This window comes from Callithrix jacchus, chromosome 18 (assembly GCF_049354715.1).
Source record: "Callithrix jacchus isolate 240 chromosome 18, calJac240_pri, whole genome shotgun sequence".
Classification (NCBI taxonomy): Eukaryota; Metazoa; Chordata; class Mammalia; order Primates; family Cebidae; genus Callithrix; species Callithrix jacchus.
The window spans coordinates 20,221,979-20,248,450 of NC_133519.1; the positions used below are offsets into that span (position 1 = coordinate 20,221,979).

The 26,472-nt window shown below is 44.6% G+C and overlaps 2 protein-coding genes and 1 long non-coding RNA gene across 6 annotated transcripts in view; 1 reads left to right on the forward strand and 2 right to left on the reverse strand.

The window, feature by feature from the left end:
- Window positions 1-5,968: 5,968 nt before the first annotated feature.
- Window positions 5,969-14,207, reverse strand: PEX19 (peroxisomal biogenesis factor 19). 3 transcript variants are annotated; one of them, XM_008984732.4, is made up of 8 exons: window positions 13,929-14,010; window positions 12,452-12,561; window positions 11,858-12,023; window positions 11,324-11,409; window positions 10,946-11,107; window positions 8,756-8,932; window positions 8,493-8,537; window positions 5,969-8,271 (listed from the first exon to the last, which is right to left on the reverse strand). In XM_008984732.4, exons 1-8 carry the CDS (start codon window positions 13,996-13,998, stop codon window positions 8,248-8,250), a joined length of 840 nt encoding a protein of 279 aa, XP_008982980.1. In that variant the 5' UTR covers window positions 13,999-14,010; the 3' UTR covers window positions 5,969-8,247. The 3 variants fall into 3 exon arrangements, with proteins under 3 accessions (XP_008982980.1, XP_008982979.1, XP_008982978.3); XM_008984731.3 differs by having other exon boundaries at window positions 5,969-8,323; XM_008984730.4 differs by lacking the exon at window positions 12,452-12,561 and having other exon boundaries at window positions 5,969-8,323; window positions 13,929-14,207.
- LOC128930119 (uncharacterized) lies at window positions 14,155-20,466 on the forward strand. Its single transcript, XR_008477775.2, has 3 exons — window positions 14,155-14,356; window positions 15,128-15,171; window positions 20,342-20,466. It is a non-coding gene; the product is annotated as an uncharacterized LOC128930119 (long non-coding RNA).
- COPA (coat protein complex I subunit alpha) overlaps window positions 18,350-26,472 on the reverse strand; it is a 50,575-nt gene continuing 42,452 nt past the window's right edge. For both annotated transcript variants that reach the window (XM_035280267.3, XM_035280266.3), the window contains exons 22-33: window positions 25,707-25,795; window positions 25,385-25,508; window positions 24,448-24,537; window positions 24,164-24,273; window positions 23,122-23,199; window positions 22,908-22,976; window positions 22,183-22,319; window positions 21,405-21,591; window positions 21,212-21,322; window positions 20,420-20,581; window positions 19,563-19,757; window positions 18,350-19,291 (exon numbers count right to left, since the gene is read on the reverse strand). In XM_035280267.3, the coding sequence (XP_035136158.1) occupies window positions 19,232-19,291; window positions 19,563-19,757; window positions 20,420-20,581; window positions 21,212-21,322; window positions 21,405-21,591; window positions 22,183-22,319; window positions 22,908-22,976; window positions 23,122-23,199; window positions 24,164-24,273; window positions 24,448-24,537; window positions 25,385-25,508; window positions 25,707-25,795 (1,412 nt within the window). In that variant the 3' untranslated portion in view covers window positions 18,350-19,231. The remainder of the gene's footprint in view (window positions 19,292-19,562; window positions 19,758-20,419; window positions 20,582-21,211; window positions 21,323-21,404; window positions 21,592-22,182; window positions 22,320-22,907; window positions 22,977-23,121; window positions 23,200-24,163; window positions 24,274-24,447; window positions 24,538-25,384; window positions 25,509-25,706; window positions 25,796-26,472) is intronic.

Below are 26,472 nucleotides of genomic sequence, written 5' to 3' on the forward strand. Positions count from 1 at the left end.
CAGATGATACATTTAGTCTCCACTAGGAACACTGGAATATGAATGGCACACGTCTTACCTTGAAGAAAGGGGGAGGAATTTTATAAGTTCTTTTTTTTTTTTTTTTTTTGAGACGGAGTCTTGTTCTGTTGCCCAGGCTGGGGTGCAGTGGTGCAATCTCAGCTCACTGCAACCTCTGCCTCCCAGGTCAGGATAAACTTTTGCCTTTTCCAAAATGGAAAAGGTTCAGTGTAATCAACTGACCATCAAGTGTCTGGTTGTTCTCTTTGAGTAGTATTGAACTGGGGGCTCAGCATTGGTCTCTGTTGCTGACAGATTGAACACTCAGCAACAGCAGTAGCTGGTCAGCTTTGGGTGAAAGGAGTCCATGTTAACAGGCCATGAGTAGGCTCCATCTCTGCCACCATGGTGATTTTACTCATGAGTACACTGTGCAAGCACTGGGATAGATGAGGTAGTCCTGATAAAATCATCCTGTCCATCTGGTTACTTAGTCCTTTGCTGACAATGCTTTAGTAATAGGCTCCACTCTCACTGACCCATCCAAATGCTCTTCATTCAACCTTGTCACTCATTTTAAAATCTTGTTTCTGGGCCCCTGACCAACAAACCCACTGACTATGAGTTCTTGTATATCTTTATCTCCAGCCACTTTTTTCCCCCCAAAGGAAATGATCAAGTACATTGCCTGAAGCCCTATACATTAAGATTTCCTTCATCATCGTCTTTCAGGACCACCCCTGAGTAGGGCTCACTGAGAGGCTGTAGTCCATCTGGCTTGCCCCAACATAACAAGGCAATCTACCAGGCATAAACCAGGCCTAGACTTTTTTCCTCCTTTGTCAGGTGGTTGAAGGAATTTTTGTATGGCCAGAGGTACGAGCTAAGAAAAAGGTATCAGTGTGACAGAGGAAAATGACATGGGGGTGCTGGGACCTCTTGTTCAATTTAACTTACTTGTGCCACTAAGTTTGCTTGGGCTTCTTCCCAAATGTACCATTTCCATTGTAAGATGAATTGCTGCTGCATATACACCCAACCCTATGATTTGGAGGATCTAATGATAACCAGCTGGTTATACGGGCAACTGGTCATACAGTCACTTTATATCTCGTGGTCAGGCACTGAGTCTCTTCCAGGGCCTAACAGCAAGCCAGAAAATGCATCTCAAATTGTAAAACTTTTGCTGCTAAAAATGCCATCATCTTACTCCAGAATCCCAGAGGTCTGGGCTGGAACCCTCCCTCCTACTAAGTGTCACCAAAGAATCCACAGAGCATCTTTTCCTACCAGATACCTCTAGTACCATGGAATTTTCCAGGTCATTTGGCCCTTGACCTGTTGCAGAGCTGTTTCTTAAATTCCCAAGTACAGAATATGTTGCCTCAAAAACTGTAAGAGGCCTGCAATAACCTGTACTTTAGAGGGGATGTTCCAAAATGCTCTAGACCACTGAACTAAATACTTTACCGATGTCGCAGGCCGCTGCATCTTTGCAGCATTTATCTCCCACCACCTTGAGTGTAGTGTATATGTCTAACCAAGGAATCCAGAGTACTTGACACTGCTTGGTTGTCTGGTCTGATTAACATATCCTTAATACCTGAATAGTATAACTGATTTGTTTTTTTTTTTTTTGAGACGGAGTCTCACTCTGTCACCTAGGGTGGAGTGCAATGGCATGATCTCAGCTCACTGCAACCTCTACCTCCCAGGTTCGAGTGATTCTCCTGCCTCAGCCTCCCAAGTAGCTGGGACTACAGACACGCGCCACCACACCCAACTAATTTTTGTATTTTTTTTTGAGACGGAGTTTCGCTTTTGTTAACCCAGGCTGGAGTGCAATGGCGCAATCTCAGCTCACTGCAACTTCCGCCTCCTGGGTTCAGGCAATTCTCCTGCCTCAGCGTCCTGAGTAGCTGGGATTACAGGCACACACCACCATGCCCAGCTAATTTTTTGGTATTTTTAGTAGAGACGGGGTTTCACCATATTGACCAGAATGGTCTCGATCTCTTGACCTCGTGATCCACCCGCCTCGGCCTCCCAAAGTGCTGGGATTTTTGTATTTTTAATAGAGACAGGGTTTCACCATGTTGGCCAGGCTGGTCTCGAACTCCTGACCTCAGGTGATCCACCTGCCTTAGCCTCCCAAAGTGCTGGGATTACAGGTGTGAGCCACCATGCCCAGCCTGATAGTAAATATTTTAAATTTTGCAGGCCATATGGTCTGTGTTGCAACTACTATGTTCTGCCATTGCAGCACAAAAGCATCGACAGACAATATGTAAATAATGATGGTTGCATGTTAATAAAACTTTATTTGCAAAAACAGGTCATAAGCCAGATTTGGCCTGCGGGCTGTTGTCTGCTGATCCCTGTGCTAGATTAGCAGCTACATATCTATATGAGAGGCTGTTACTTTGTCCAGTAAAGAAAGCATATCCAACACAGCAATGCACTTGGGACTACTTGCTTAAGTTTGTAGTACTCCATGTTATTCATCATAGGCCATCTAGTTTTTGCATGGGAGAAACAGCTGAAACTGAATGTGACTATAATGGAGACAACACCCCTATAGCCTTTCAGTCTCTAAGGGTTGAACTAATCTCTGCTATTTTCCCCAGAATACAGTTTTGTTTTGTTTTTTAAGACGGAATTTCGCTCGTTACCCAGGCTGGAGTACAAAGGTACGAGCTCTGCTCACTGCAACCTCCGCCACCTGGGTTCAAGCAATTCTCCGGCCTCAGCCTCCCGAGTAGCGGGGACTACAGGCACACGCCACCATGCCCAGCTAATTTTTGTATTTTTAGTAGAGACGGGGTTTCACCATGTTGACCAAGATGGTCTCGATCTGTTGACCTCGTGATCCACCCGCCTCGGCCTCCCAAAGTGCTGGGATTACAGGCGTGAGCCACCGTGCCCAGCCCAAATACAGTATTTTTTGTTTACTATCTTGGCAGAGGTGTGAGGTGCAGTTTCAGGAGCATGGCCTTTCTGCCAAAACTGTGAAACGTGTTCATTCTGATTATACATTTGGAAATGGGGGAAATGATCATAATGTGGGTTTTTGGACGCACTGTGAGAGCAGGGTGCGATGTTGGGAGGGAAAGATAATGTGGTGGTATTTTGGGTTCCCAGGTATCAATACCAACTCAGACCCTGTAACCCTGTTTCCCAACTCAAAAGCATCTGCATATTCTTTCCTCAGTGTTTGGTTGTGATATTGTAAAATATATATTTGGTCTTCAACCCCTTTTCCTGGAATATAACTTCTAAAATCCTTAAAATCTCCAAAGTGGGCCGGGTGCAGTGGCTCACGCCTGTAATCCCAGCACTTTGGGAGGCCGAGGCAGGCAGATCACGAGGTCAAGAGATCTAGACCATCCTGGCCAATATGGTGAAACCCCCTAAAAAAAAAATCTCCAAAGTGATGTCTTATTTTATTCCAATGAGTTAACTGACTGTTGACATCCCCTAGCTTCAGGATGGGGGCTGGTCAACAAAAAGACCAAAGCAGTATTAGAGGGCTGGACTTTCAACCCCACCCCCAAACCTCTAGGGAGGACGGGGGGCTGAATTTTAAATTAATCACCAGTGGCCAGTGGCTCAACCATCATGCCTACGTATAAAGCCTCCACAAAAGCCCCAAAAGTCAAGATCCAGAGAGCTTCCAAAATAGTAAAATACATGAAGGTTCCTAGAGGGGTCCCCAACACCTGGGCCAAAAACCGGTACCAGTATGTGGCTTGTTAGGAACTGGGCCTCTTGGCAGGAGGTGAGTGGTGGGTGGGCCAGCATTCCTGCCTGAGCTCCACCTACTGTCGGATCAGCAGTGGCATTAGATTCTCAGGGGAGTGCAAGCCCTATTGTGAACTGCACATGTGAGGGATCTAGGTTGAGTGCCCCTTAAGAGAATCTAGCTAATGCCTGATGATCTGAGGTGGAACAGTTTCATCCAAAACCATCCACCCACAACCATGTGTGGGAAACTTGTCTTCTATGAAACTGGTCCCGGGTGCCAAGAATGTTGGGGACCACTGTCCTAGATGGTGGTATGCTCAGAGAGAGCATGGAAGCTCTGCAACCTTGCCTTATACATCTTTTCATATATATATATTTTGAGATGGAGTATTGCTCTGTCGGTTGCTTAGGCTGGAGTGCAGTGACACAATTCTCAGCTTACTGCAACCTCTGCCTCCCCAGTTCAAGCGATTCTCCTGCCTCAACTTCCGATGTAGCTGGGACTACAGGCGTGTACCACCATGCCCAGCTAATTTTTGTATTTTTTTAATAGAGATGGGGTGTCACTATATGTTGGCCGGGCTGGTCTCGAACTCCTGACCTCAGGTGATCCACCCACCTCAGCTTCCCAAAGTGCTGGCATTACAGGCATGAGCCACTGCATCTGGCCATCTTTTTATCTATATTCATTGTAATATCCTTTAAATAAACTGAAATATATAAGAAAGCGTTTCCCCCAAGTTTTGTGGGCCACTCTAACAAATTAATCAAACCCAAGGAGGGGCTGTAGGAACCCTGATTTACAGCACAGGCAAAATAATCCAGGAATTGCAATCAACATCAGAAGTTGGGGGAGACAGTCTAGGTGACTGATTGCTCAACCTGTGGGATCTGACATTGTCTCCAGGTAGACAGTGTCAGAATTAAAGTAAATCTAGCTGCTATCCACTACAGAACTGCTTGCTTGCTGTGGGGAGGGAATTCCACACAAGTGATTATAGAAGCCTTCTGTGTTGCTCTTTCTGGTGTGAGAACAGAGGATGATCAGTGCTTTTCCGCTCAATGATTAACTGATAAATGGCTCTTTCCATTGATAGTTTATAAGTCTAAGAACTATCACAGGCTTAGAAACTGGACAAGAAATTGGGACTTTTCACTGAAGTTTCTGACTTCAGCCTTCTGTCCAACCATTCTTGATCTCTCACATGTAAGGCAATACTCTCCTAGCTTACCCATCTATACTGCTCCTAGGACCACCCACATTCCGTTAGCCATCTCCACTTTGACTTTGCTACCCTTAAGGAAATTTACTCACCTTGCTTGTGAGAGTTAAGCATGTCAGGATCCTATCATTCCCCCACTGCTACTAGGAAACCAGTTTCTTTTACATCTCCTATCAGCTTCAATCTACAGAGCTTTTACATCTTCTATCAGCTTCAATTTATAGCTACTTCTAAATTTCTCAAAGATGTTGGTAACCCTTCATCACTACCTTTCCTATTGCCTTTATTAAAAAATAATTCCCAGGTCTTTCTGGGGTATACACTCAGCTGGTAGGTTTACCAGTGTTATATGACATTCATTCTTGCACGCCCACTTCCTCTAAGTCTTTTGGTCCTTTTTTCACAAAAACTTCCCAAATAGCTGGGACTACAGGTCTGCCATCTCCACTTCATTCAATATGGGCCAGTGTTTTGTCCTAGCTCCCCAAAACCATCTTAACATCATATTATAGCCTCATGGGGCTTTGACAAGATCTTCCAGAGTCACAGGAAAATGTCCCAATTATCACAAGGACTGTATGAATTCAATTCTTAATTCATAGAGCCACCTATACAATCACAAATTTGTTATCTAACACATTTAATTTTAGAACAAAAGAGCAACTCCTTTAAAGTTTGAGAGCTGCATAAATATGTTTCATATACAGCTTAAACCTATGCTTTGTAATCATTATTTTTAAGCAGCAGAAAAGGAAGGTTAGAGAAATGCTAGAGATGTCCTTACTAGCGACGCATTCTTGCTGAAGAACAAGTTCTCTGGAAGTGAAACTCTCAAATAAGAGAGAACAAGAGGTACAGACAGGTATCAGTTTGGCTAGGATCTTTAGAGAGACTGAGGGCCCCAGAACAGTGCTACTCAAAGGTGATTTGCAGACCTGTGCTGGTCTGTGAACACTTTTTTTTTTAAACCAGTCTGTGACATGAATTAGAAATTGAGAGTGTTTAAAAACTTTTTAGCACTTTAATATTGCTGTGATATCCAAGTACATGATCCATGGACTTAACCTTCAGAACAGAGTCTGGCCAGTTTGGGTGCTGTCAAACTTGCCTGGTGGCCAGCACTGTGTGAACTCCACACCTGTCATGGGCAACAGGAATGCATATTGGTAACTGAAGGGTTGGAAAACAAAAAACCTGGTCCTTTACCACATGTAGTTTGAGAAAGACTGCCCTAGAGTACCATACCTCCACCACAAGTACCGGAACAATTCCAACAGTGTTTTTGGAACAAAGTGTGACCCGAGGTCAACTCGCTCACATTCAATCAATAAAAATAAAAGTGAGTACCTTGGGAATAAAGCTAAAGTGGGCTAGGGCATCTATTTAGATTCCTGGAGTAAGCCCTGACCAGGCTAGCAGAAGTGAGAATCTGTAAAGAAAACTGGCAGGACAGGAGGTTCATAGGGAAGGGCTCTTTTGTTCTTCCCTCCCGCCTCTATCCTTGTCTAGTCTTTGGCTGGAGCTTTAAGGAGAAAATATTGACACTCAGGTCCCATGACTATATCACAAGTCTACCTGTACTTTCCCCATCTCATGCAGAACAGAGAAGTTTCACATTCAGATCTAGGCTCTTCCATGCTCTGATAAGGTACAGGAGTTGAGAAATCCCAAGTAGCCTGAGGCCTTAAGAACATAGAACATGTAAAATCTTCAAGTGGTGAAAAGTTTTAACCTAGGGGCAAGTGACATGTCAGGAGCTCAAAGTGGCTCATAATGAATGTGAATTTGCTCTGCTGATACCTATCTTCTGAGTGAACCAGGACACCCAACTACACTGACCAGGGTATCTACCAACATATGTCAGCCAAGGTCCATAGACCCACTGGGAGTCACAGAAAAAAAGTCAGATCAGCTCAAAGAAAAATAATTTAGAAAACATAATATATTATTAACATCAATAATAATAATGTGAAATATAAAATATAACACCAATTGAAGGACTTTCTAGATTGAAATACTCAGGGGAACATGAGGAAAATTCTCCAGTCTCCTTGGCCAACTGAGGTGCAGACTGAGTTGCAGGTGGGTGGTGATGGAACCCAGCATTACAATATTATGTAGAACTAGTCTCCTAATACTCCTCACTCTGCAACTTACAGAAGCTAAGGAAGATCAGAAAAAGACCTGAATGAAAAACAGGCCACGCTCCTCACTCAGAATATTTATTAGATTCTGCCCCATGAGGCCTTGCAGGAAAAGGGACCCAAGCTATATCTCTACTCCTTTTCCAAGCTACTTTCCTGAACTAAGGGACAGGATTCTAAGAGAATCATGTATCTCAAATAAGTCAGAATGTATCTGGGGAAGAAGAGCCATTCATTTCCCAGACCTGACACTGGGTTTGTGTCTGCCAGGAAGAGGGGGAGTCACTGAGAATGGTAGATGGACTAGATGAGGGGAAAATAGAATGGGCCCTTCTTTATCACAGCTTGAGCTCAAAAAGGTTGGGATAAACAGGTGTTTAAAAAAGAGAGGAGGTAAGAGGGAGGATGGGCAAGGGATAGAGGAAGGTCAGGGGCTGGGTTCACCTATATCATATAGCATTGTAGGAAGAAGCAGGGTAACAATTTGAGTTCTCAGGCTGAAACAGGGAGGTGAGGGCTCAGCACCTGGAGAGAGGAGAATCCTAAGGCTTCTCTTTCAACTCTACTGTGATTAGATGCAAAAGCCCTTTCCCTTTAGAGAATTCAGAATGGTCTGTCTAAAGGCAACAGAACATAATGACAGACCTGTAACCCCAGCCCAGGCTCTTTCTCCCCATTTCCAAAATCTCCCAAGAGAAATATAGAAATACAGAGTCACAGGACTCTGTCCCTCCTCCCCAGATCCAAGAGAGGGAGTAGAGACAAGGCACAAAGACCCTGGGCATAAAGGTGAACATCAGTGCGGCCACATATAACATTATTTTGAGTAAGGAAAGAAAGTGCATGCCCTAAAAAGGATGCCTTCCTTCACCTGGCAGGTAGCTGGACCTTTGATAGTGGCAGAAACCACAATGGAGTAGGGGTCACAGAAATGGCCTGTGAAACAGACCCTACTCCTAGAGAGACAGAGGAAAAACCTCAGCTGGTATGGCACAATCTTGAATGGGATGACAGAGGGCAGCGGGCAGACTTCTCCCGCAGATGACACTCCTGCCTCAGGTCCCACTGGTTCTGCTGACTCCAGATGTTCCCCATGGCTGGGACTCAGAGAGGAAAACGTGTTGTGTTTCACATGATCAGACACTGTTCGCCACTGGCACCTGGTGGGCCCGAAAGATTGAGGGCATCTAGGTCAAAGTTGAGGCCAGGAGGCTGGAGAAGAGATGAAGGGACTCAGACAATTGCTCATTTTTTAGGATAGACCTTCTGAAGATCCATCCCCAGTAGCCACAATTATCAACTTAGGTAGAATCAGGAGAGGTTAAAGAATTCTGGAAATTGGGGACTCAGATTAAAATCGAGAAAAAGAAGGCATACTCACCATCTCTCCAGCCAGCTCTTTTGGAGGATGGCCCAAATCCTGTAGCTGGAAAATAAGGAAAATGGAACATGAAACAGAGAAAAGTCCAGAAAACAGAGGATCCCAGAAGAGGAATCTAATGAATGATCTGTTTCTTCTGAGAGAGGTCACCAGAGAAGATCCCTCCTCCACCTAGGTCTAGCAGTATTGCATCCTTCCCAGATACCTCCTCCACTGAACACCTAAGTGGACAGCACCAGTGGGCAGACAGCGAGAGGCCTCACCTGCTGCATAAGATCCAGCACCATCTCAAAACGAGCCTTTTGAGTGGTCTCACTGTCTGTGGGTGTCTCTGCCTCGAACTGCTCACATATTTTGCACATGACACTGTGCTGCTCCTGGTATTTTTCAAACTGCTCTGGAGGTAGAGATTCCCGATGACTCTGCAACCATTCTGGATACTAAGAAAAGAGAGAATGGATGGAAAATAATTAAGTGAAAATGGATATGGATGGATAATCAGAACAATGTGATTAAAATGTGAAAGGGAAAGGGATGTAAGAAAAGGAAAAGCTAAATAAGTTCACCATGAAAAGTGGCACTGCCTCCAGCCAGATCACCTGGCCATGTTAGCATTTATGGTCACCAGAGATTGGTAAACTTTTGTAAAGGGCCAGACAGTGAATATTTTAGGCTTTGAGGGCCATATATGGTCTCTGTTGTGTTTGTATTTTTTCTTTTTTGAGAAAGAGTTTTACTCTGTCACCCAGGCTGGAGTATGATGGCATGAACACCACTCACTGCAGCCTTTATCTCCCTGGGCTCAAGTGATCCTCCCACCTCAGCCTCCCCAAGTAGCTGGGTCTATAAGAGTGTACCACTATGCCTGGATAATTTTTTTGTATTTTGTAGAGATAGGGTTTCATCATGTTGCTCAAGCTGGCCTTGAACTCCTGGCTCAAGCAATCTGTCCACCTTGGCCTTCCAAAGTGCTGGGACTATAGGAGTGAGCCAACATGCTTCGCTGTTGCATATTTGCTTTGTAGTTTTTTTCAAATGGTTTTAAAAATATAAAAACCATTATCTGCAAGTGAGTTGGATTTGGCCCACCCAGGTCTTGGTCTGCTGACCTGTGGTCTGTACTATTCATTACATACTTAACCACATTTCCCTGTGTCACTGAAAAGCTTCTATTCCTGTATTTTGTCTCTCCAGTAAAATACATCTGTAATCCCAGCACTTTGGGAGGCTGAGGTGGGAGGATCACTTGAGCTCAAGAGTTTGATACCAGCCTGAGCAATATAGTGAGAGCTCATCTCTACAAAAAAAATTTAAAACATTGGCCAAGCACAGTGTCGCACACCTGTAGTCCCACAATCAGGAGGCTGAGGTGGGAGGATCACTTGAGCCTGGGATGGGGAAGCTGTGGTGAGCCAAGATCATGCCACTGTGTTCCAGCTGGAACGAAACAAAACAAAACAATACAACCACACAAAACTATAAGCTCTTTTACGGCAGGGACCATCATTTAAACTACTCTTACACTGTTCACATCACAAAGCCAGTAAGTAAATCCTCAGTTAATTCTTTTTCATTTTGAGACAGAGTCTTGCTCTGACACCCAGGCTGGAGTATAGTGGCACAATCTCAGCTCACTGCAACCTCTGCCTCCCAGGTTCAAGTGATTCTCCTGCCGCCGCCCAAGTAGCTGCAATCACAGGTGTGAGCCACTACACCCGGCTCATTTTGGTATTTTTAGTAGAGACAGGATTTCACCATGTTGGCCAGGCTGGTCTCAAACTCCTGACCTCACTCAAGTGATCCACCCGCCTCGGCCTCCCAAAGTGCTGGGATTACAAGCATGAGCCAACATGCCTGACTGAATTCTTGCTGGAGAAATGAAGTCAGAAATGCAAGACTGATTAGACAACAACCCCAGTCTTGAACCAGTTTATAGAAAACTAGAGCTGAAGAATTTCCTTTTATACCCCAAACATTATACTCCTTATACCCAACATACAGTGTAACAGTTTTATTCTCCGTGTTTTTTGAGACAGAGTTTCGCTCTTGTTACCCAGGCTGGAGTGCAATGGCGCAATCTCAGCTCACCACAACCTCTGCCTCCTGGGTTCAAGCAATTCTCCTGCCTCAGCTTCCCGAGTAGCTGGGACTACAGGCATGCGCCACCATGCCCAGCTAATTTTTGTATTTTCAGTAGAGACGGGGTTTCACCATGTTGACCAGGATGGTCTCAATATCTTGACCTCATGATCCACCCACCCAGGTGACAGCTTTATTCTCTCAGAGACACAACTCTTCCCCACTCTGCAATTCTCCCCACCTCAAATAAATAAAGAAGAAAAAAAACTGCACTCAAGTTACTCTTTCTGCAGGCTCTTTGTAGACAAAAGTAGCCCACAGGAGTTGATGTGATGGAGAATGAAGAGAAAAAGCAGAAATGGAAGTTCACAAACCTTTTCTGTGATCTCCTTCAGTGATGGGTACAACACATCCTTGGAGAGTAGGTTCTGCATAATACTCTGCATGATGGGGAGGATGTTCCCTTCCGCATCCCCTTCGTCCATGCCCAGCCCCTCCATGGCCTTGGTCAGCTCTTCTTCTGACATGCCTGAGTTCTAGATAAGACAAGTAAGAGGTGAGCAAGTACAGTACCTTCTTGGGATGCTCACCACTCTGTCAGGTGGGAAAGATAAACTATCTAAACTTGCCTGTAACAAAACAATTAGACAGGAACAGATTTGGGATGATACTCAAAGCACCTGTCTTTTGAGACTCTGCTGGAGAGGTATCTGGGAGTGGACCCCTTGTGGGCCCTACTACTTTCTCCTCACCTGAAGGTCAGTAGCATTTTTGGCTAATCCACTTAGTGTCTCCTTTAGGCAAGAAGTAAATTCTTGCTGGGAGGTCATATCACTGCCTAGGAAAGATTAAAAAAAAAAGCCAAGGTCATTTAGGAGTTTAATTGTTTTCTTGCCTAGACTGAACTGGTTAACTGCTTGGATATGAAGCATTTACTAGTGAATCATGATCACTCCACATCTTGAAAATGCTATGGTTATCTTCATAGTCTTTTCATACATCTATTTAATACACGAACTCTGTTTCAGTTTATTCTCCATGATGGCACCCACCATAACACCGGGACCTTTCAAACGGTCAGTTTTGAATAATCTTTGCTATTACTTTCCAACCTATCTCACACCTCTTCATGAAGAGGGGTTCCCATCCCTTCTCCCATTGCATTTCCTCATCCCATGATTGTGACGTCATGATTGCTATCAACTTTACTAAGATTTCTGGTGTTTTCAAGCAACAAAGACTTAAGAGTCTGTTCAGATGTTTCTGTTTATCTGGGGTCTCCTCACCCACTCTCCCTGCAGCCTCTGAGAGCTTTTGGAACTGCTCCACCAGATGGGGCTCTTCCTCAGCCAACTCCTTCATTGCTTTCTCGAACTCTGCAGTGGCTTGGGAAGCCAGTTCACTGTCGAATAGTTCCTGGAAAAACTTCTCTTGGGAAGCGAAGAGGGCATCCTGCAGGGGAAGGGTGGCTGAAATGTGTCTCTTACTTAGGACTACACTGCATCTGGCCTCTGACAGAAGCCACAGGCAGTGGCTCTGGGAAATGTAGCACCTCCCTCCTGCCCACTTCCACTGGACATTCCTAACTACTGCTCCTAATGAGGACAGCAAAAAAGGCATCTAGCCATTGAAGGAAGGTATGAGATGGCATACTAATCCAACCATTTAAACCTCCTCTTTTTTCAAGGAAGTCTCTTGAGAGTCCTCTGCTCAACTTCAAGTCCTTATTTCACAAGGGCTGAGGCTGGCAACAGCACTCACCAATGTGAGGCCAACTTACCCTCCCCCATTCCCCTCTGGCCCATAGGGGCCTGCCCAACATCTGCTCAGAGCTGCATCCCCATCCCCTCCCCATCCCTTAATTGGGGTAGAATTTATACTTTGGCAGTGTCTCCTGGCGATCTCTTCTGGGGCCCCGAAGCATCAGGGGCTGTGGTGGTAGAAGGGGGTGCTGGGGAGGGTTTGGCTTTATCGAAATCATCAAGAGCACCTTCAGAGACAAGAGACATGGTGTGTGTGTTGATGATAGATAAGGATGCAAGCAAAGGTGGGTGGTTTCTGGACAAAGCATTAGGAATATGATTTTTCAAATTCCCCCACCTCCCCGAACCACCCCAACGAGTCACCTACTTCCCTCTGGATTATGTAATTTACTGTGAGCAAAGGCAAAGAAATCCCTTAAGGCAAACAAGTGTCCATCTCAGAGTTGGGAGAGGATTAAAAAGTTCTGCAGACACATCTCCATTTATAGTGTCTCCCTTGCCACACCCTAATGAATCCCTAAAAATCCCATACGAATACCCAGCAGGAGTAGAGAACACATATGTCCTCATCCCTCTGAACTCAGTCTGGAGCTCTAAAAGGAATAACTTGGTGAGAAAGCACAAGATCCCACCCAGCTTCCTGTTGGTACTGGTATCAGCACAGACTGAGGGACTACATACTGCACTCCATGTGAAGGCATTAAACTCTCTTCTCTTATTCTCCAGTCGAGTGCTCCCCCACAACCTCCTAGAGCTCCCTTTGGCCTGATCTCTGCAGATAACCATACACTAATTCACACAGTCATCTGGCACTCCTCAGAGTTTCAGTTTATTTTTCTGTCTGCCCACATTTCTGTGACTGAACTAGAGATTACAAATTCACCTCTGCCCTGAAAAGCCTGTGTCCTCACCACCACTCTGCATGCCAGGCCTAGGGAGAGGGCACTGGCCCCACTCTGGGCAGGAAACCAACAGGGGAGTGGAGAATAATGCTAAGAAAACCACCACCGTCTTTCAGGAGGGTGAACTGCTTTCCCCTGAAATCACCTTATCCTCAGTTTCTGAAAATAAGGGAAAGGAGTCCGCTTGAGCTACTGACAAGATGAAGTAACTGTAAGGGGCCTAGCGAGAGAGAAAAAAAGACTACGAGGAGAAAAGTGTCTTTGGTGCTAAGGAAGACAGGATGAGACACAGAAGGACGGGCCACAAGCTTGCTGGGAGTTAATGTAAGCAATCAGAGAATATGTGGTTCGCTACCCAATGCTGCTGCCGCTGCTGAAGGGAGGGAAGTTGGACTTTAAAAACTTAGTAACCTAAAGAAAGAGGAGTTTGGAGAGGTATCGTGAAACACCATCCTCCGTTAAGATCCACAATCTAGACCACTGAGGGACCCCTGGTTGAGCTCCCCAGCTCCAGTCGCGGAGGTAGGGCAGGATGACCCAGAGATTTTTGGGGGGCTCGCGGTCACTCTCCGCCCCCATCTAGCCTTTGGAGAGCCTCTCCTGCCCCTTCCCTAATATCTCAGGTTAACTTAACCTTCTGAATGGGTCCTCACACCTGCCCCCTTCGGGTCCTTCCCACTATGAGCTCTTACTTTCCAGAAGCTCCTCCAATTCCCTGTCCGTTTCGGCCCCGACACCACAGTCTTCCTCAGCGGCCGCCATCTTGCTACCTCCGACTTGCCGTAGGAGGCGGGACCCCTTCGGCGCAGCCACGCCCCCCACCCCTTCGCTCCCGCCCTCTTCTGCCTCGAGCAACCAATGGTATTGTTGGCCAGTGCGGAACCGCCATTTTTAAAGGGCCAGGAAGCTTCACTTACTGTGTTTTGGGTATTTTCCCCCTTTCGCCTGAGAACCATGGAATTAGGGATAAGATACTGTTATTTTCTGCCTGGTTTTAGAGGCCCGGAGTCCCAAATTACCTGGCGAAGCTCTTTCATTATTTTTTCCTGAGCTGTGTGACTAGGCCAGACGGGACAAACTGCCTACAATCTATACATATATAATTGAGAAGACAGTTATGGTACGTAACATGCCACTTTCTCTCACTTATTTTTTTGAAATGGAATCTCGGTCTGTCGCCATCTCGGCTCATTGTAGCCTCAGCCTCCCAGGTTCAAGCTATTTTCCTGCCTTTGCCTCCCAATTAGCTGGGATTACAGGCATGCGGCACCACGTCCGGCAAATTTTTGTATTTTTGGTAGAGATAAGAGTTTCACTATGTTGGGCAAGCTTATTGGCCAGGCTGGTCTCGAACTCCTGACCTCATGCGATCCGCCCACCTCAGCTTTGCAAAGTGCTGGGATTTACAGGCGTGAGCCACCGCGCCCGGCCTCACTTCATTATTTCACTCAAATGTTATCTTCTCTGAAACGCTTTCCTTGGCCATTCCCATTCCTTTTCTTGCTAACATTGAACACTATCTGACATACTATCTACTGTACTTGTTTATTCTCCGCTCCCTACTCGGCAGAATTTAAGCACCATGAATGCAAAGATTTTTCGTTTGTTGTCTTCACTGCTGCAAAGCCCAGTTCCTAGGCTAGGGCTTAAAACTTAGTAGGCACTCGCTGGCCACTCTGCTCTCCCAGTGTAAATATCAGGCATATTTGTCTGCCCAATCTAGTGGCACCTCTCATTTCCTATTTTCTATTAGAACTGTTTGATTAAAGGACACAGGGCCAGGAACTTAGAACTCAATGTTAGAAAGAGACCTTGGACTGAGCAGGAGGGCAATTCAAATGTAGTTGTAATAGACTTCCTTTCTCTGACCTGTCTCCTTTTCTCCACCCAGAACCCAACCTCCAACTGAGTGAACAAGGGGATGCTCAGACAGAGGTAACTCTAGATTTCCGTTTCCTCCTTTGGAATTGTTCTATTCAGATTTGTCAGAATGTACCAACTGTTTCACATACAAATCTGTTTTGGCACTTAGAGACCACCTACTGTTAAGGTCTTGTGCTGGGCACATCAAGTACAGGGGGATAAATCAGGACCAGCCTCAGCTGTAAGGTAGCTAAGTGGGGGTGAGCTGGAGGCATGATGAGATATACACACGCTAAGTGTGATACAAGGTAATAATTTTAAATGAAAAAAATAAGTCACCTCATCATTTTCATTCTTAGCTTCCTAAACACACGTTTAAGTACTGCTTCAAGCACCAGATCAGGCACTTTGTCCTTCACAGACAGGGCACAGACTTGTCAAACAGTATCTGTGTAAAACTGGTTTTCCTCCAACCACAAATAGTGTGTTTTGGGATAAAAACATATTTGGCTGAAAGTTACAAAACCTAAATTCCAGCCCCAATTCTGCCATTAAATCACCTTCTAAGTCCTTTACAATTCTAAACTTCTGTCATCAAATCCTTTCCTGATGAACCTTTTTCCCCAACACCTGAAACAATTTATTCCAGGCTAACTTTCTCATTCAACTTCAAACTGCTTCAATGCTGTCTCCAATATGGCTATAGCTATAACAAGCACTAAAAAACAAAACAAAACAAAACAAAAAAAAGTGTCTATCAACAGGCATCTCTATTGGCTTTATTTTCTGAAAGTTTCATTGTTGCCCAGGCTGGAGTGCAGTGGTGCAATTTTGGCTCACTGTAGCCTCTTCGCAAGTGATTCTCCTGTCTCAGGCACCGGAGTAGCTGGGACTACAGGCTCGTGCTACCACACCCAGCTAAGTTTTGTATTTTAGTAGAGATGGGGTTTCAGCCATGTTGGTCAGGTTGGTCTTGAACTCCTGAACTCAAGTGATACGCCCAGCGTGACCCCCCGAAAGTACTGAGATTATAGGTGTAAGCCACTACTCAATTGACTTTATTAATGTAATACAAGCATGTTAATTAAAAAACATTAATTGGCCGGGCGCGGTGGCCCAAGCCTGTAATCCTAGCACTTTGGGAGGCCGAGGTGGGTGGATCACGAGGCCAAGAGATTGAGACCATCCTGGTCAACATGGTGAAACCCTGTCTTTACTAAAAATACAAAAAATTAGCTGGGCACGGTGATGCGTGCCTGTAATCCCAGCTACTCAGGAGGCTGAGGCCGGAGAATTGCCTGAACCCAGGAGGCGGAGGTTGCTGTGAGCCAAGATCGCGCCATTGCACTCCAGCCTGGGTAACAAGAGTGAAACTCCGTCTCAAAAATAAATAAATAAACAAACATTAATTAAAATGGAGTAAAAAACAAGCATGCTTCTTTCTTTGCATTATTTCTTAAATTTGTTTCTGCTTTATTTTTACTACTAATATTCCTAACATCTCATCTCCGTATTTACTGACCTGACTGCTCCTTCTGCCTTTCTAATGTGTAGTGAATACTGCTATATAGCAGTATTTCATAGCACTTTCATATCACTCTTTCTTAAGAATTTAATGGCTCTCCCCAGTTTATTGAACAACTTTAATACTTGCCTGGAATTCACAATTATTTCACATATATCCATCTTGTTTCCCTGATTATGTAAGAATCAAGAGGCAGGAACTGTCCAGTTTTTCCATATCCCTCAGTTAGCAATATGTTTTTGTGTGTAAAATTAATTTTGTAATTTAATTTGTAAACTTACAAAAAAATTTTGTCAAAATGTATCACCAACTTGCCTGTGTTTATAGTAATAATGTTTGTAACCTGAGAAAGTGTCATCATAGTATGTACATTTTTGAAAAGACAGCCTTAGTTTAGGGAATGCTGTTTAAAAAAGCAACTCTTAAGATAAAGCTAAAAAAAATACAATGTGTACGACGAAGAGAAGTAAAAACCAAAGCGAAGCTCCTGAATATACTGATACGAGAAAATACAGAAAATGTTAAATGAAAAGAACAAAGGTAAAAAATTGTGGCTGGGCGCGGTGGCTCACACCTGTAATCCCAGCTCTTTGGGAGGCCGAGGCGGGTGGATCACGAGGTCAAGAGATTGAGACCATCCTGGTCAACATGGTGAAACCCCGTCTCTACTAAAAATACAAAAAAAAAAAATAATAATTAGCTGGGCATGGTGGCGCATGCCTGTAATCCCAGCTACTCAGGAGGCTGAGGCAGGAGAATTGCCTGAATCCAGGAGGCGGAGGTTGTGGTGAGCCGAGATCGCGCCATTGCACTCCAGCCTGGGTAACAAGAGCGAAACTCCGTCTCAAAAAAAAAAAAAAAAAAAGGTTAAATAGTATGCTTTCATTTGTGTATAAAGGGGGACAGAGAATGGCATAGTCAGATCTACTTGTATATACATAAAAAATTTCTGGAAAGATATAAGAAAGCTGGTAACAATGGTTACTTGTTTTGGGCAAGGTGATAGGAACTGGGTGGCTGATGAAAGGGTGGAAAGATTTGTCACAGAACAGCTTTTTATATTTACTGATTTTTGAGCTATATGCATTTATTATTTATTGAAAACATGAATTTTAAATGCAAAAAAGTACGTATTTTAATCAAAGACACAGTACATCACTCTACCCAATTATTTTTAGCATAACAAGCAAAATATTGTATTGTCAATGTAATCATTGTAATATAATGTACTATTCTTTATCTGTGTATTCCATGTAAAATACGTAGAACAGTGACAGACACATGGCAGGTGCTCAGTAAATACTGCTATAATTAGCAAGAGATAAAAGGCTGCAATCAAAAACAGAACAGGGGAGCTACTTGCTTTCTATTATTTTCACAGTGGTTTAGATTCTCATATATATCCTATGAAAAATATGTGCTTTTTTTCTTTTTTTTGAGATGGAGTCTCACTCTGTTGCCCAGGCTGGAGTGCAGTGGTGCGATCTCAGCTCACTGCAACCTCTGCCTCCTGGGTTCAAGCAATTCTCTGCCTCGGCCTCCCGAGTAGCTGGGATTACAGGTACCTGCCATCATGCTCGGCTAGCTTTTCTTTTTCCAGTAGTGGATGTTTATTACTTTTGTAATTAAAGATTATTATTAGAAGGAAGATAGGCATTTTGGTGGGGTACCTGCATGGGGTGAACAAGAACGTGAGAGTGTCCAGGAAATAAATGGCAAGTCAAGCAGCTCTCGTAGAGATTTATTTAGATGAGAAACAGAATATGAGAAGAATAGCTGTAAAGAACAAATCAATAACCAGCAGTGTGCATTTTGGAAAACGGTAACTTCTTCTCAGACCTTAAATTTCTGAGTACACAGAGGGTACCTGCCTGGGAATTTAAATGTTTAAGGGAAATGGAACGTGACTGAGTTGGTGTGGCCTAATCAAAAATGGTATCTTAGTTATTATATCCTGCTCCTTTCTAGCTGACAGGAAAGAAAGCTCCTATATGGAGAGGAGGGATAAACACTGAAGGGATTTACTAAACAAATATCTATCACAGAGTTTCTTTCTTTCTTTTTTTTTTTTTTTTGAGACAGAGTCTTGCTCTGTCACCCAGGCTGGAGTTAAATGGTATGATCTCAGCTCACTGCAACTTCCACCTCCTAGGTTCAAGTGATTCTCATGCCTCAGCCTCCCAAGGAGCTGGGACTACAGGTACACACCACCAAGTCAGGCTAATTTTTGTATTTTTATTAGAGACAGGGTTTCACCATGTTGGCCAGGCCTCAGATGATCTGCCTGCCTCAGTCTCCCAAAGTGCTAGGATTATAGGCATGAGTCACTGCACCCAGCCCGGAGTTTTCATTTGTTCCTTGAAAGATTTAAGTTGGAAAGGCAAGGCCAATTGTGGGCACAACTGTAGTCAAGTTGAGAAGACCTCAAAAAATCAAGTTTAGACATTTAGATTTTCCATAGAAAAGGAGTAAAGGATACTAGGTTTTAGGGTAGAGAGACCCAAATCCGAAGAGTAGCTGCAGTGGGAGGGGGCTATTAGAAGGAGGATATAGAGACATTCTCTAGGGGTAACATATGGTGACTGATCCATGCACAGAAAGGGGGCCTTAGCGAAACTGTAGAGGACTGATTCTTAAACCAATCACATCTTTGCCAATCTCTGTCACCTGTAGAAGAGCAAACCGAGAAACAAGTTAGAAATTGTAAGATTGAGAATCCTTAGAAAACTTATTCCCCATACCCCTCAATGAGCATAGTAGACAGGTATTGGAGTATTTGTCACTGATTGGCGAAGAGCAGTGAGAGAAGCTCTAGCTTTCTCCAGTGTCACTGCCTCAGGGAGCTGGGGACAAACACAAGAGGAAAAAAAGGACCAGCATGTTTCTTTCTCTTTCCCCTTCCCTCAATATCCTAGATACATTTGAGGATGGTACTTACTGTGGTGACCCTGCAGATTTGACCTTTGAACTCAGGGGAATAGCAGGCCCCACTGAGTGGACACTTCTCCACTGGCTTTCCACGGTAGATGGGCCGATACGATGCAGCACAGATGTCAAAGGGGTTGTGCATGTCATAATTGAGCTGGTAGGCATCTGTAGGATTCTTCTCACAGGCAGACAGAATTTTTCGGGTCTAGGGGGAGGAAGTATTTTATTTAGAAGGACAGAAAGCTCCAGACAAACATGTCAAGGGATCCCATCACCACGGTTTGTTAGTTCCACTGATGTACTTTTCACCTAGTACAGATACAACAAGAGGTCCCAAGCTCTGTACTGGATGTATGTGAAGGGTTAAAAATCACTATTCCTATTGTATTGAACTTTCCCCTTCTCAATACAAAAGTGGCTCCATAATCTAGACCCACATTCCTTCATCAACTCTGGAGATTATCGGAGTCAGGTCCTAGAAAGGGTTAAAACAGACTTCCATCACCCAAAAATAATACATCTGGAGCACACAAGTAATAGGATGTGTATGTGAAGGCTTGTGGTGGTTGTGATGGGTTATCTGGAGCTTAATGACAGGGCTGGGGGTTACTTTCAGCTACACTGGGGCTGTTCTAGGTTGTAGGGCACTCTTACATGAGAGCCATGTCTCAATAATAAACTATTAATTAATTTTCCAGGAACAAAGGGAGCACCAGGTCAGGAAGTAACCAGAGGGTAGCATTCTGTTGCTCTTTTTGTTGAATGTTGTTATTTACTGCTTTGTTTCAGAGGCAAGGACCTTGGTCTGCTCCCTCCATGTAAGAGCTGATCTGGCTTCCCTATGGTCACTGAAGGGGTTCCATCTACCTGCTGTGCCACCTCAGGCTTGGGCCCGAGTTCCAGCAGGCGCCGAGCAAAGGTGGCAGCTGTCTTGAAGTTCTTGAGCTTGAAGAAGAGGTTGAGGGCTGTACGCAGCACGAGGATCATGTGCACAGGCTGCAGGTTTGAGTGGGTGAAATAGGCTGCCATCTGGTGGACAGAAAGAGGAACACATGCCAGGCTGATGCTACACCTGGTAGAGGTCATTTCTAAGCTGTGACACATGCATAAAAAACACAACACAGGATGGGCTATAAAGCAGAGAGGTCTTCTACCTCCTAGGTATGGAGGACTGGTGAGATGACGAAGTAGGGTGAAGAAATGTATCCTCCCCTCATAGAAATTTAGGGCCCAAATTTCTCCTCCCCAGTCAGATCTGGATTTGCAATTAAAGAATTCAAACCTAATGAAAGGTAAAAGGACGGATGTCTCTGTTGTGCTCAGAGTCCTATAAATCTTTTTTTTTAATTTTGAGACAGAGTTTCACTTGTTACCCAGGCTGGAGTACAATGGTGCAATCTCGGCTCACCGCAACCGCAACCTCCGCCTCCTGGGTTCACGCAATTCTCCTGCCTCAGCCTCCTGAGTAGCTGGGACTATAGGTGCGTGCCACCATGCCCAGCTAATTTTTGTATTTTTGGTAGAGATGGGGTTTCACCACGTTGACCAGGATGGTCTCAATCTCTTGACCTCATGATCCACCCACCTTGACTTCCCAAAGTGCTGGGATTATTTATAGGCGTGAGCCACCACGCCCGGCCCGAGTCCTATAAATCTTACCTCACAGATGCGCTTCTGCTGTTCTAGAGTCTCTTTGGGCAGCTTCTTCCTTTCTATCTCCATGGACAAACCCACAATGTACTCCCGGCAAATGGTGATGAGCTGCTGGGCCTGTAGAGGGGGCAGAAGGTCAAGATACAGAGACAAGAATGTGGGAGTACCCAGGACTGGGACAGCGGCTAGACCCTCCTACCTCTGCAATCTCTTGTTTATTGTCCACAACAAGAAGTGGCACACTGAGAAGGATGGAACGGAATTTTTCCACAGCCTCCTCAAATTTGCCCACTGTGGTGAGCTGGTAGCACAGCTGCAACCGTTGGATGAGGTCATTAAGCTTCAGGCCCACAGCTGGTACACCATTCTTCAGCCCTGCATCCTTCCTGGAAAGGGAAAAGTAGGAAGAAGACAGGACAGTCAGTAGCCACCTAGGACCCAACTTCCTTTTCTGGCAAACATCCTTTCAGCTACCCTCTGTCTTCTGTCAAAGTAGCTGGGGAAGAGGATGACAGCAGGTGTAAACCAAGCCCCATAGAGTAACAGACTTCTTCTTTTTTTTGAGACAGAGTTTTGCTCTTGTTGCCCAGGCTGGAGTGCAGTGGCACAATCTTGGCTCATCACAACCTCCGCCTCCCGGGTTCAAGTGATTCTCCTGCCTCAGCCTCCCGAGTAGCTGGGATTACAGGCACATGCCACCACACCTCGCTAATTTTTATTTTTTTAAAATTTTTAGTAGAGACGGGGTTTCTCCATGTTGGACAGACTGGTCTCGAACTCCCAACCTCAGCTGATCTGCCCGCCTCGGCCTCCCAAACTGCTGGAATTACAGGTGTGAGCCACCACACTCAGCCCAAAGATCTTTTTCTACTGGGAAACCCTAACTCTGAGAGAATTCTGACTGTGTCACTGAGGCAACCATCTGAAATAACGACCACAACTTGGAACGGATGAAAGCAAAGAGCAAGGGGCCTTACCAGTTGCGATTAGGATAGCCATACATGGAGGGTAGGCAGGGCAGAGCCTGATAGGTTGTACGGCCTCGGGCATATGTCTGTAGGAACAGTTGCTTGTAGGGGCCAAACTGGATTACCCCTACTTGGTCATGAAGAAGCTAGAAAAGAAGGAAAGAAACAAGCATTTTGGCTCTGCTGCATAAAACCCTACTTTTCTCAGATGCTAATCTCTTTTGGGGGAAAAAAAAAAACCGACTTACTTTTCCTTGGGCAAGGTAATTAACTTCTCTGTTCAAGTTTTCTCACCAGTAAAATACATTTAATTGTAAGACATACTTCATTTAATAATACCTATTACTTAGGATAGTGCCTAGCACACAGTGAACATTAAATAAACATTAGCAGTTATTGCAGTGTTATCATTATTGTTGTTATTATAACAATACTAGCTTAGTGTTCTAAACTGACCCCTGCTCGGGAGGGGGTACTTATCTCACTGCTGTGAGCCAGAAAGTAAGCTCTAAATGGGCGAAGACGACTGAAGGATCTGCCCTAAGAGATTACTAGGCCAAGTGGAAGGCAGGAAACAGGAAGGCAAGTGTACTTAAACAAGACCAAGAGCTTTCATGATAAATACACACCTCTTCCCTCATGGGTAGGATTATTTCACTTGGTTAAAATGAGTCAGCCATTTCCCTGGGACCCTGGGCTACGCACACTCAAGAGGAAAAGCTAAGGTTACTTACCCGCATGGCTGTTTCAAAAGAGCCTGCCAGGATGTGATCAACTGGAAGCTGAGAGTTATTACACCAGATCTAAAGAGAAATAAAAAACCCAAGCCAAGTAAAACTTTATCCCTTTTCTATTCTCCTCCATAACTACAGCAGAAAAGTAGCCAACACCTGTTATACACTAATCAAGTATTAGTCATTCATCCCTGCAGGGTTTCTTCCTGCTTACCTGAGTTGGACTTGTTCCCTTGGTTGGGGGCACAAAGAAACCATCTTCAGCCCCACCAGCTGCCCCAGGGGATATATCCTAGGGGAAGAACAAAAATTGGGTAAATTTTTTTTTTTAGAAACACGGTCACACTCTGTCACCTAGGCTGGAGTGCAGAGGCATGAACTTGGCACACTACAACCTCTGACTCCCATGCTCAAACAATCCCCCAACCTCAGCCTTGCGAGTAGCTGGAACCACAGGCATGAATCACCACACCCAGCTAATTTTTGTATTTTTTTGTAGAGATGGGGTTTTGCTGTGTTACCCAAGCTGGTCTCCAAGTCCCAAGCTCAAGCGATCTGCCAGGCTCGACCTCCCAAAGTGCTAGGATTACAGGTGTGAGCTACCGTGCCTGGGCAAATTAACATTTTAAGCCATTCAAGCACTTATTCTGTTGAATCTAGAACACAACCATTTACCTTGTTCCCTGCCTCCAGTGAGGAAGGGTGATAGTTGTGGGAGAAGGCTGCCAAAATAGGAGCTCCTCACCAGTGACAAAATGACATATTGAAAACTCCAATTCAGATAAAACAGCTTGCTGCCTTTTCCTAAGCTGCTGCTGCCACAACCCTGATTACCTCATTCTTCTTTCTTTCAAATAGGAGCTAAGCATCAGATTCGAGGTAAGTTCTACATCCCCTCTTTTTGAGCATACAGGACAGATGGAAATGACAGGCCACTAACTTTGACTCTCTCATTCTTCCTTCTTCTTCCATTTTTTTAAAATAGAGACAGGGTCTTGCTATGTTGCCCAAGCTGGTCTTGAAGTCCTGAGCTCAAGCAATCACCCTGCCTTAGCCTCCCAAAGTGCTGGATTACATGCATGAGCCAGAGTGCCCAGCCATCTTCCTTCTTTCAAATGGGAGATAAGCATCAGATTAGGAGCGTCTAGTCCTCTTCGCTTCTGGAGACCTCAGGATAGCGGTGGGAGACAAATAAGGCCTTTGGCTTCCATAGGGAGATATGGAGAGAACCTTCTAAAGGTACAAATTCCACATACCAGCTCAGGAGGGAGCTCCAAATCTTCTTCTACATCCCAGCCACCTCCTTCTTCTTGTCCCTTGCCAAGAGCATCATCCCCCAAACCTTCTGTAGCCTCCACAAACCCATCTGTAAGGAAAATTCAGGCTCAAAACAGATTTGGGCTGTGGCATAAGCTTAGCCAAAGGAAGTAAAATCAGTCCTAGTTGGTTTCATGGCTTGGAAGTCTGCAGGGCTACCCACAACCCAGTCCCAATCCAAGGTGTCCATCGCCCCAGAACAGTCTTAAAACAGCACTTTTACCTTCATCCAACTGCAGCTCTGCATCTTCTCCCCAGCCCTCTGTACCAACAGTGTCAATGTCAATGTCAGCAGCCAGTGCTCCTCCCTTCCCTACAGAGGGAAGGAACAGAACAGAACTGGTTACAGTCCAGCAAGTCGGAGACAGGGCCTTTTCTGCAGGCAGGTTAAATCCTTTCAAAAACAGGTGTCAAGCTTCCGCCTACTTATTGTTTGTGTATTATTTATTTTTGTGGTATATATGTTATACTGACTTGCAGTAGGTTTCACAGAGGGCAGAAGACAGATGGAAGGAACTGGCCTTCCTGCTCCCAAAAACTGGCTCTTAAATAATTTGTACTTAGCAGTCTTTGGCTCACAACTCTTGAGTTTCTTCCTGAGAGCTTTACTAAGCTACCACCACTACAGTATGTACAGGGCATCATGCATAGGGTAGCTAGAGGAGGTGGTGGAAAGGGTGGGGTTCAGCACAAAATGCTCAAGAGTCTGTTTAGGCTCTAACTTAGGTGAAATCAACTAACAGACCAAGAAAACAGGAGGAGGTTAAGGGTGGAAGTGGTGGAGGGTGGTAGCACACATCTGCCTATACCCACATACTGGAATTCCACGTAGCTGAGTTAGTACCTTAAGATCGTATGGTCATGAATGGTAAAACCCTGAACAAAGAACATGACTACATATATAGTAAAACCTAAAAATACACCAAAATATTAACCAAAGTTACTGGTGGTACTAGAGGCATCCTGTTTTTTCTCCATATTTTCCAAATTTTCTTTAATGACCTTGAAATGCAATTTTAAGTTTTTAAGACTGTACCATAACTGGCATTTCAATGCTCCATTAGGCTTCATGCAGAAAAAAAGGAGAGATGAAACTAAATGCTGATGGTATTCTCCACAAAACAAACAACAGAAGTGCTACGGGAGAAGTAGGTAGTTACCTTTGCTGGCAATGGTGCCTTCAAAGAACCCTTTGGATACGGTTAACAAAGGCCAGTTGGTATCCAGTGGCATGATAGGTGCAGGAGGCTGGAGCAGCTTGGCATTAGGGTCAATGTCTGGGATCTGAATAGAAGAAAACAGGCTAAAAACAAACACCACTTGGAAGTCATATAAGGAAAGTTATGCAACCTCCTTTGATCTCATTTGTTTCTCTGTCTCTCCTAGTAACCAGGTGGGAGAGTGATAATCATAATTTTAAGCTGTTCTAAGATCTCAGAGTTGATACTGTGTTAAGAGACAATCATGTAAATAAAGACTTACTGTCTCCTTCTCTGGGTCAAATGTCTCCTTTAGGCTCTCAGCTTCTTCATCTAAGCCATGGGTAGCAGCTGTGAGATAGGCCAGGGACTCTGTAGAGAAAACAGACTTTGTGGTATAGGTACATTTCCAAATGCATGTCGCTGTGGTAAGCAGCCTCTGAGATGGCCCCTGCAGCGATCCCTGAATCCTGGTATTCAAGTTGTTGCATACCTTCCTCTTAAGTGTGGGCTGGATTTATTAACCAGCTTCTAATGGATGAAACATGGCAGATGTGATGGGATGTTAATTCCTAGATCTGGTTACAAAGACTGTGGCTTCTATCTCGGGATGCTCTCTTTTGCTCACTTGCTGTAAGGGAAACTAGCTACCACATTACAAATTCCTACGGAGAAGTCAACATGAAAAGAAATTGATGTCTCTTAAATAACAGGGAGCAGGACACAAGGGCTGCCAATGGCCACTGAGTAAGTGCAGAAGTGGATTTTCTCCTTGGTTGAGTCTTGAGATGCCTGCAGTCCTGGCCAACACTTTGACTGTAGGCTCATGAGAGACCCTAAGCCAGAGGCACCTAGCTAAGCCATGCCACAAGCTGTGAAATGATAAAGGTTTGTTGTATTAAACTACTAAATTTGGGAGTAATTTGTTACACAGCAATAGAGAGGTAATGCAGTTGCTTATCTCTGAGAACTATCCATCAGTGTTGAGAACCTTGGATATCTTTGACTCCTCTCTGTCACATCTCAAATCTAGTTACTGCAATAAATCA

Coding starts and splice junctions, on each gene's coding strand:
- PEX19 (XM_008984730.4), bottom strand. CDS start 14,192: ATGGTTCTCAGGCGAAAGGGGGAAAATACCCAAAACACAGTAAGTGAA. Junction 12,024..13,928: donor ATTGGAGGAGCTTCTGGAAA/GTAAGAGCTCAT, acceptor CTTCCCCTGCAG/GATGCCCTCTTCGCTTCCCA. Junction 8,933..10,945: donor TGAAGGAGATCACAGAAAAG/GTTTGTGAACTT, acceptor CTCTTTTCTTAG/TATCCAGAATGGTTGCAGAG.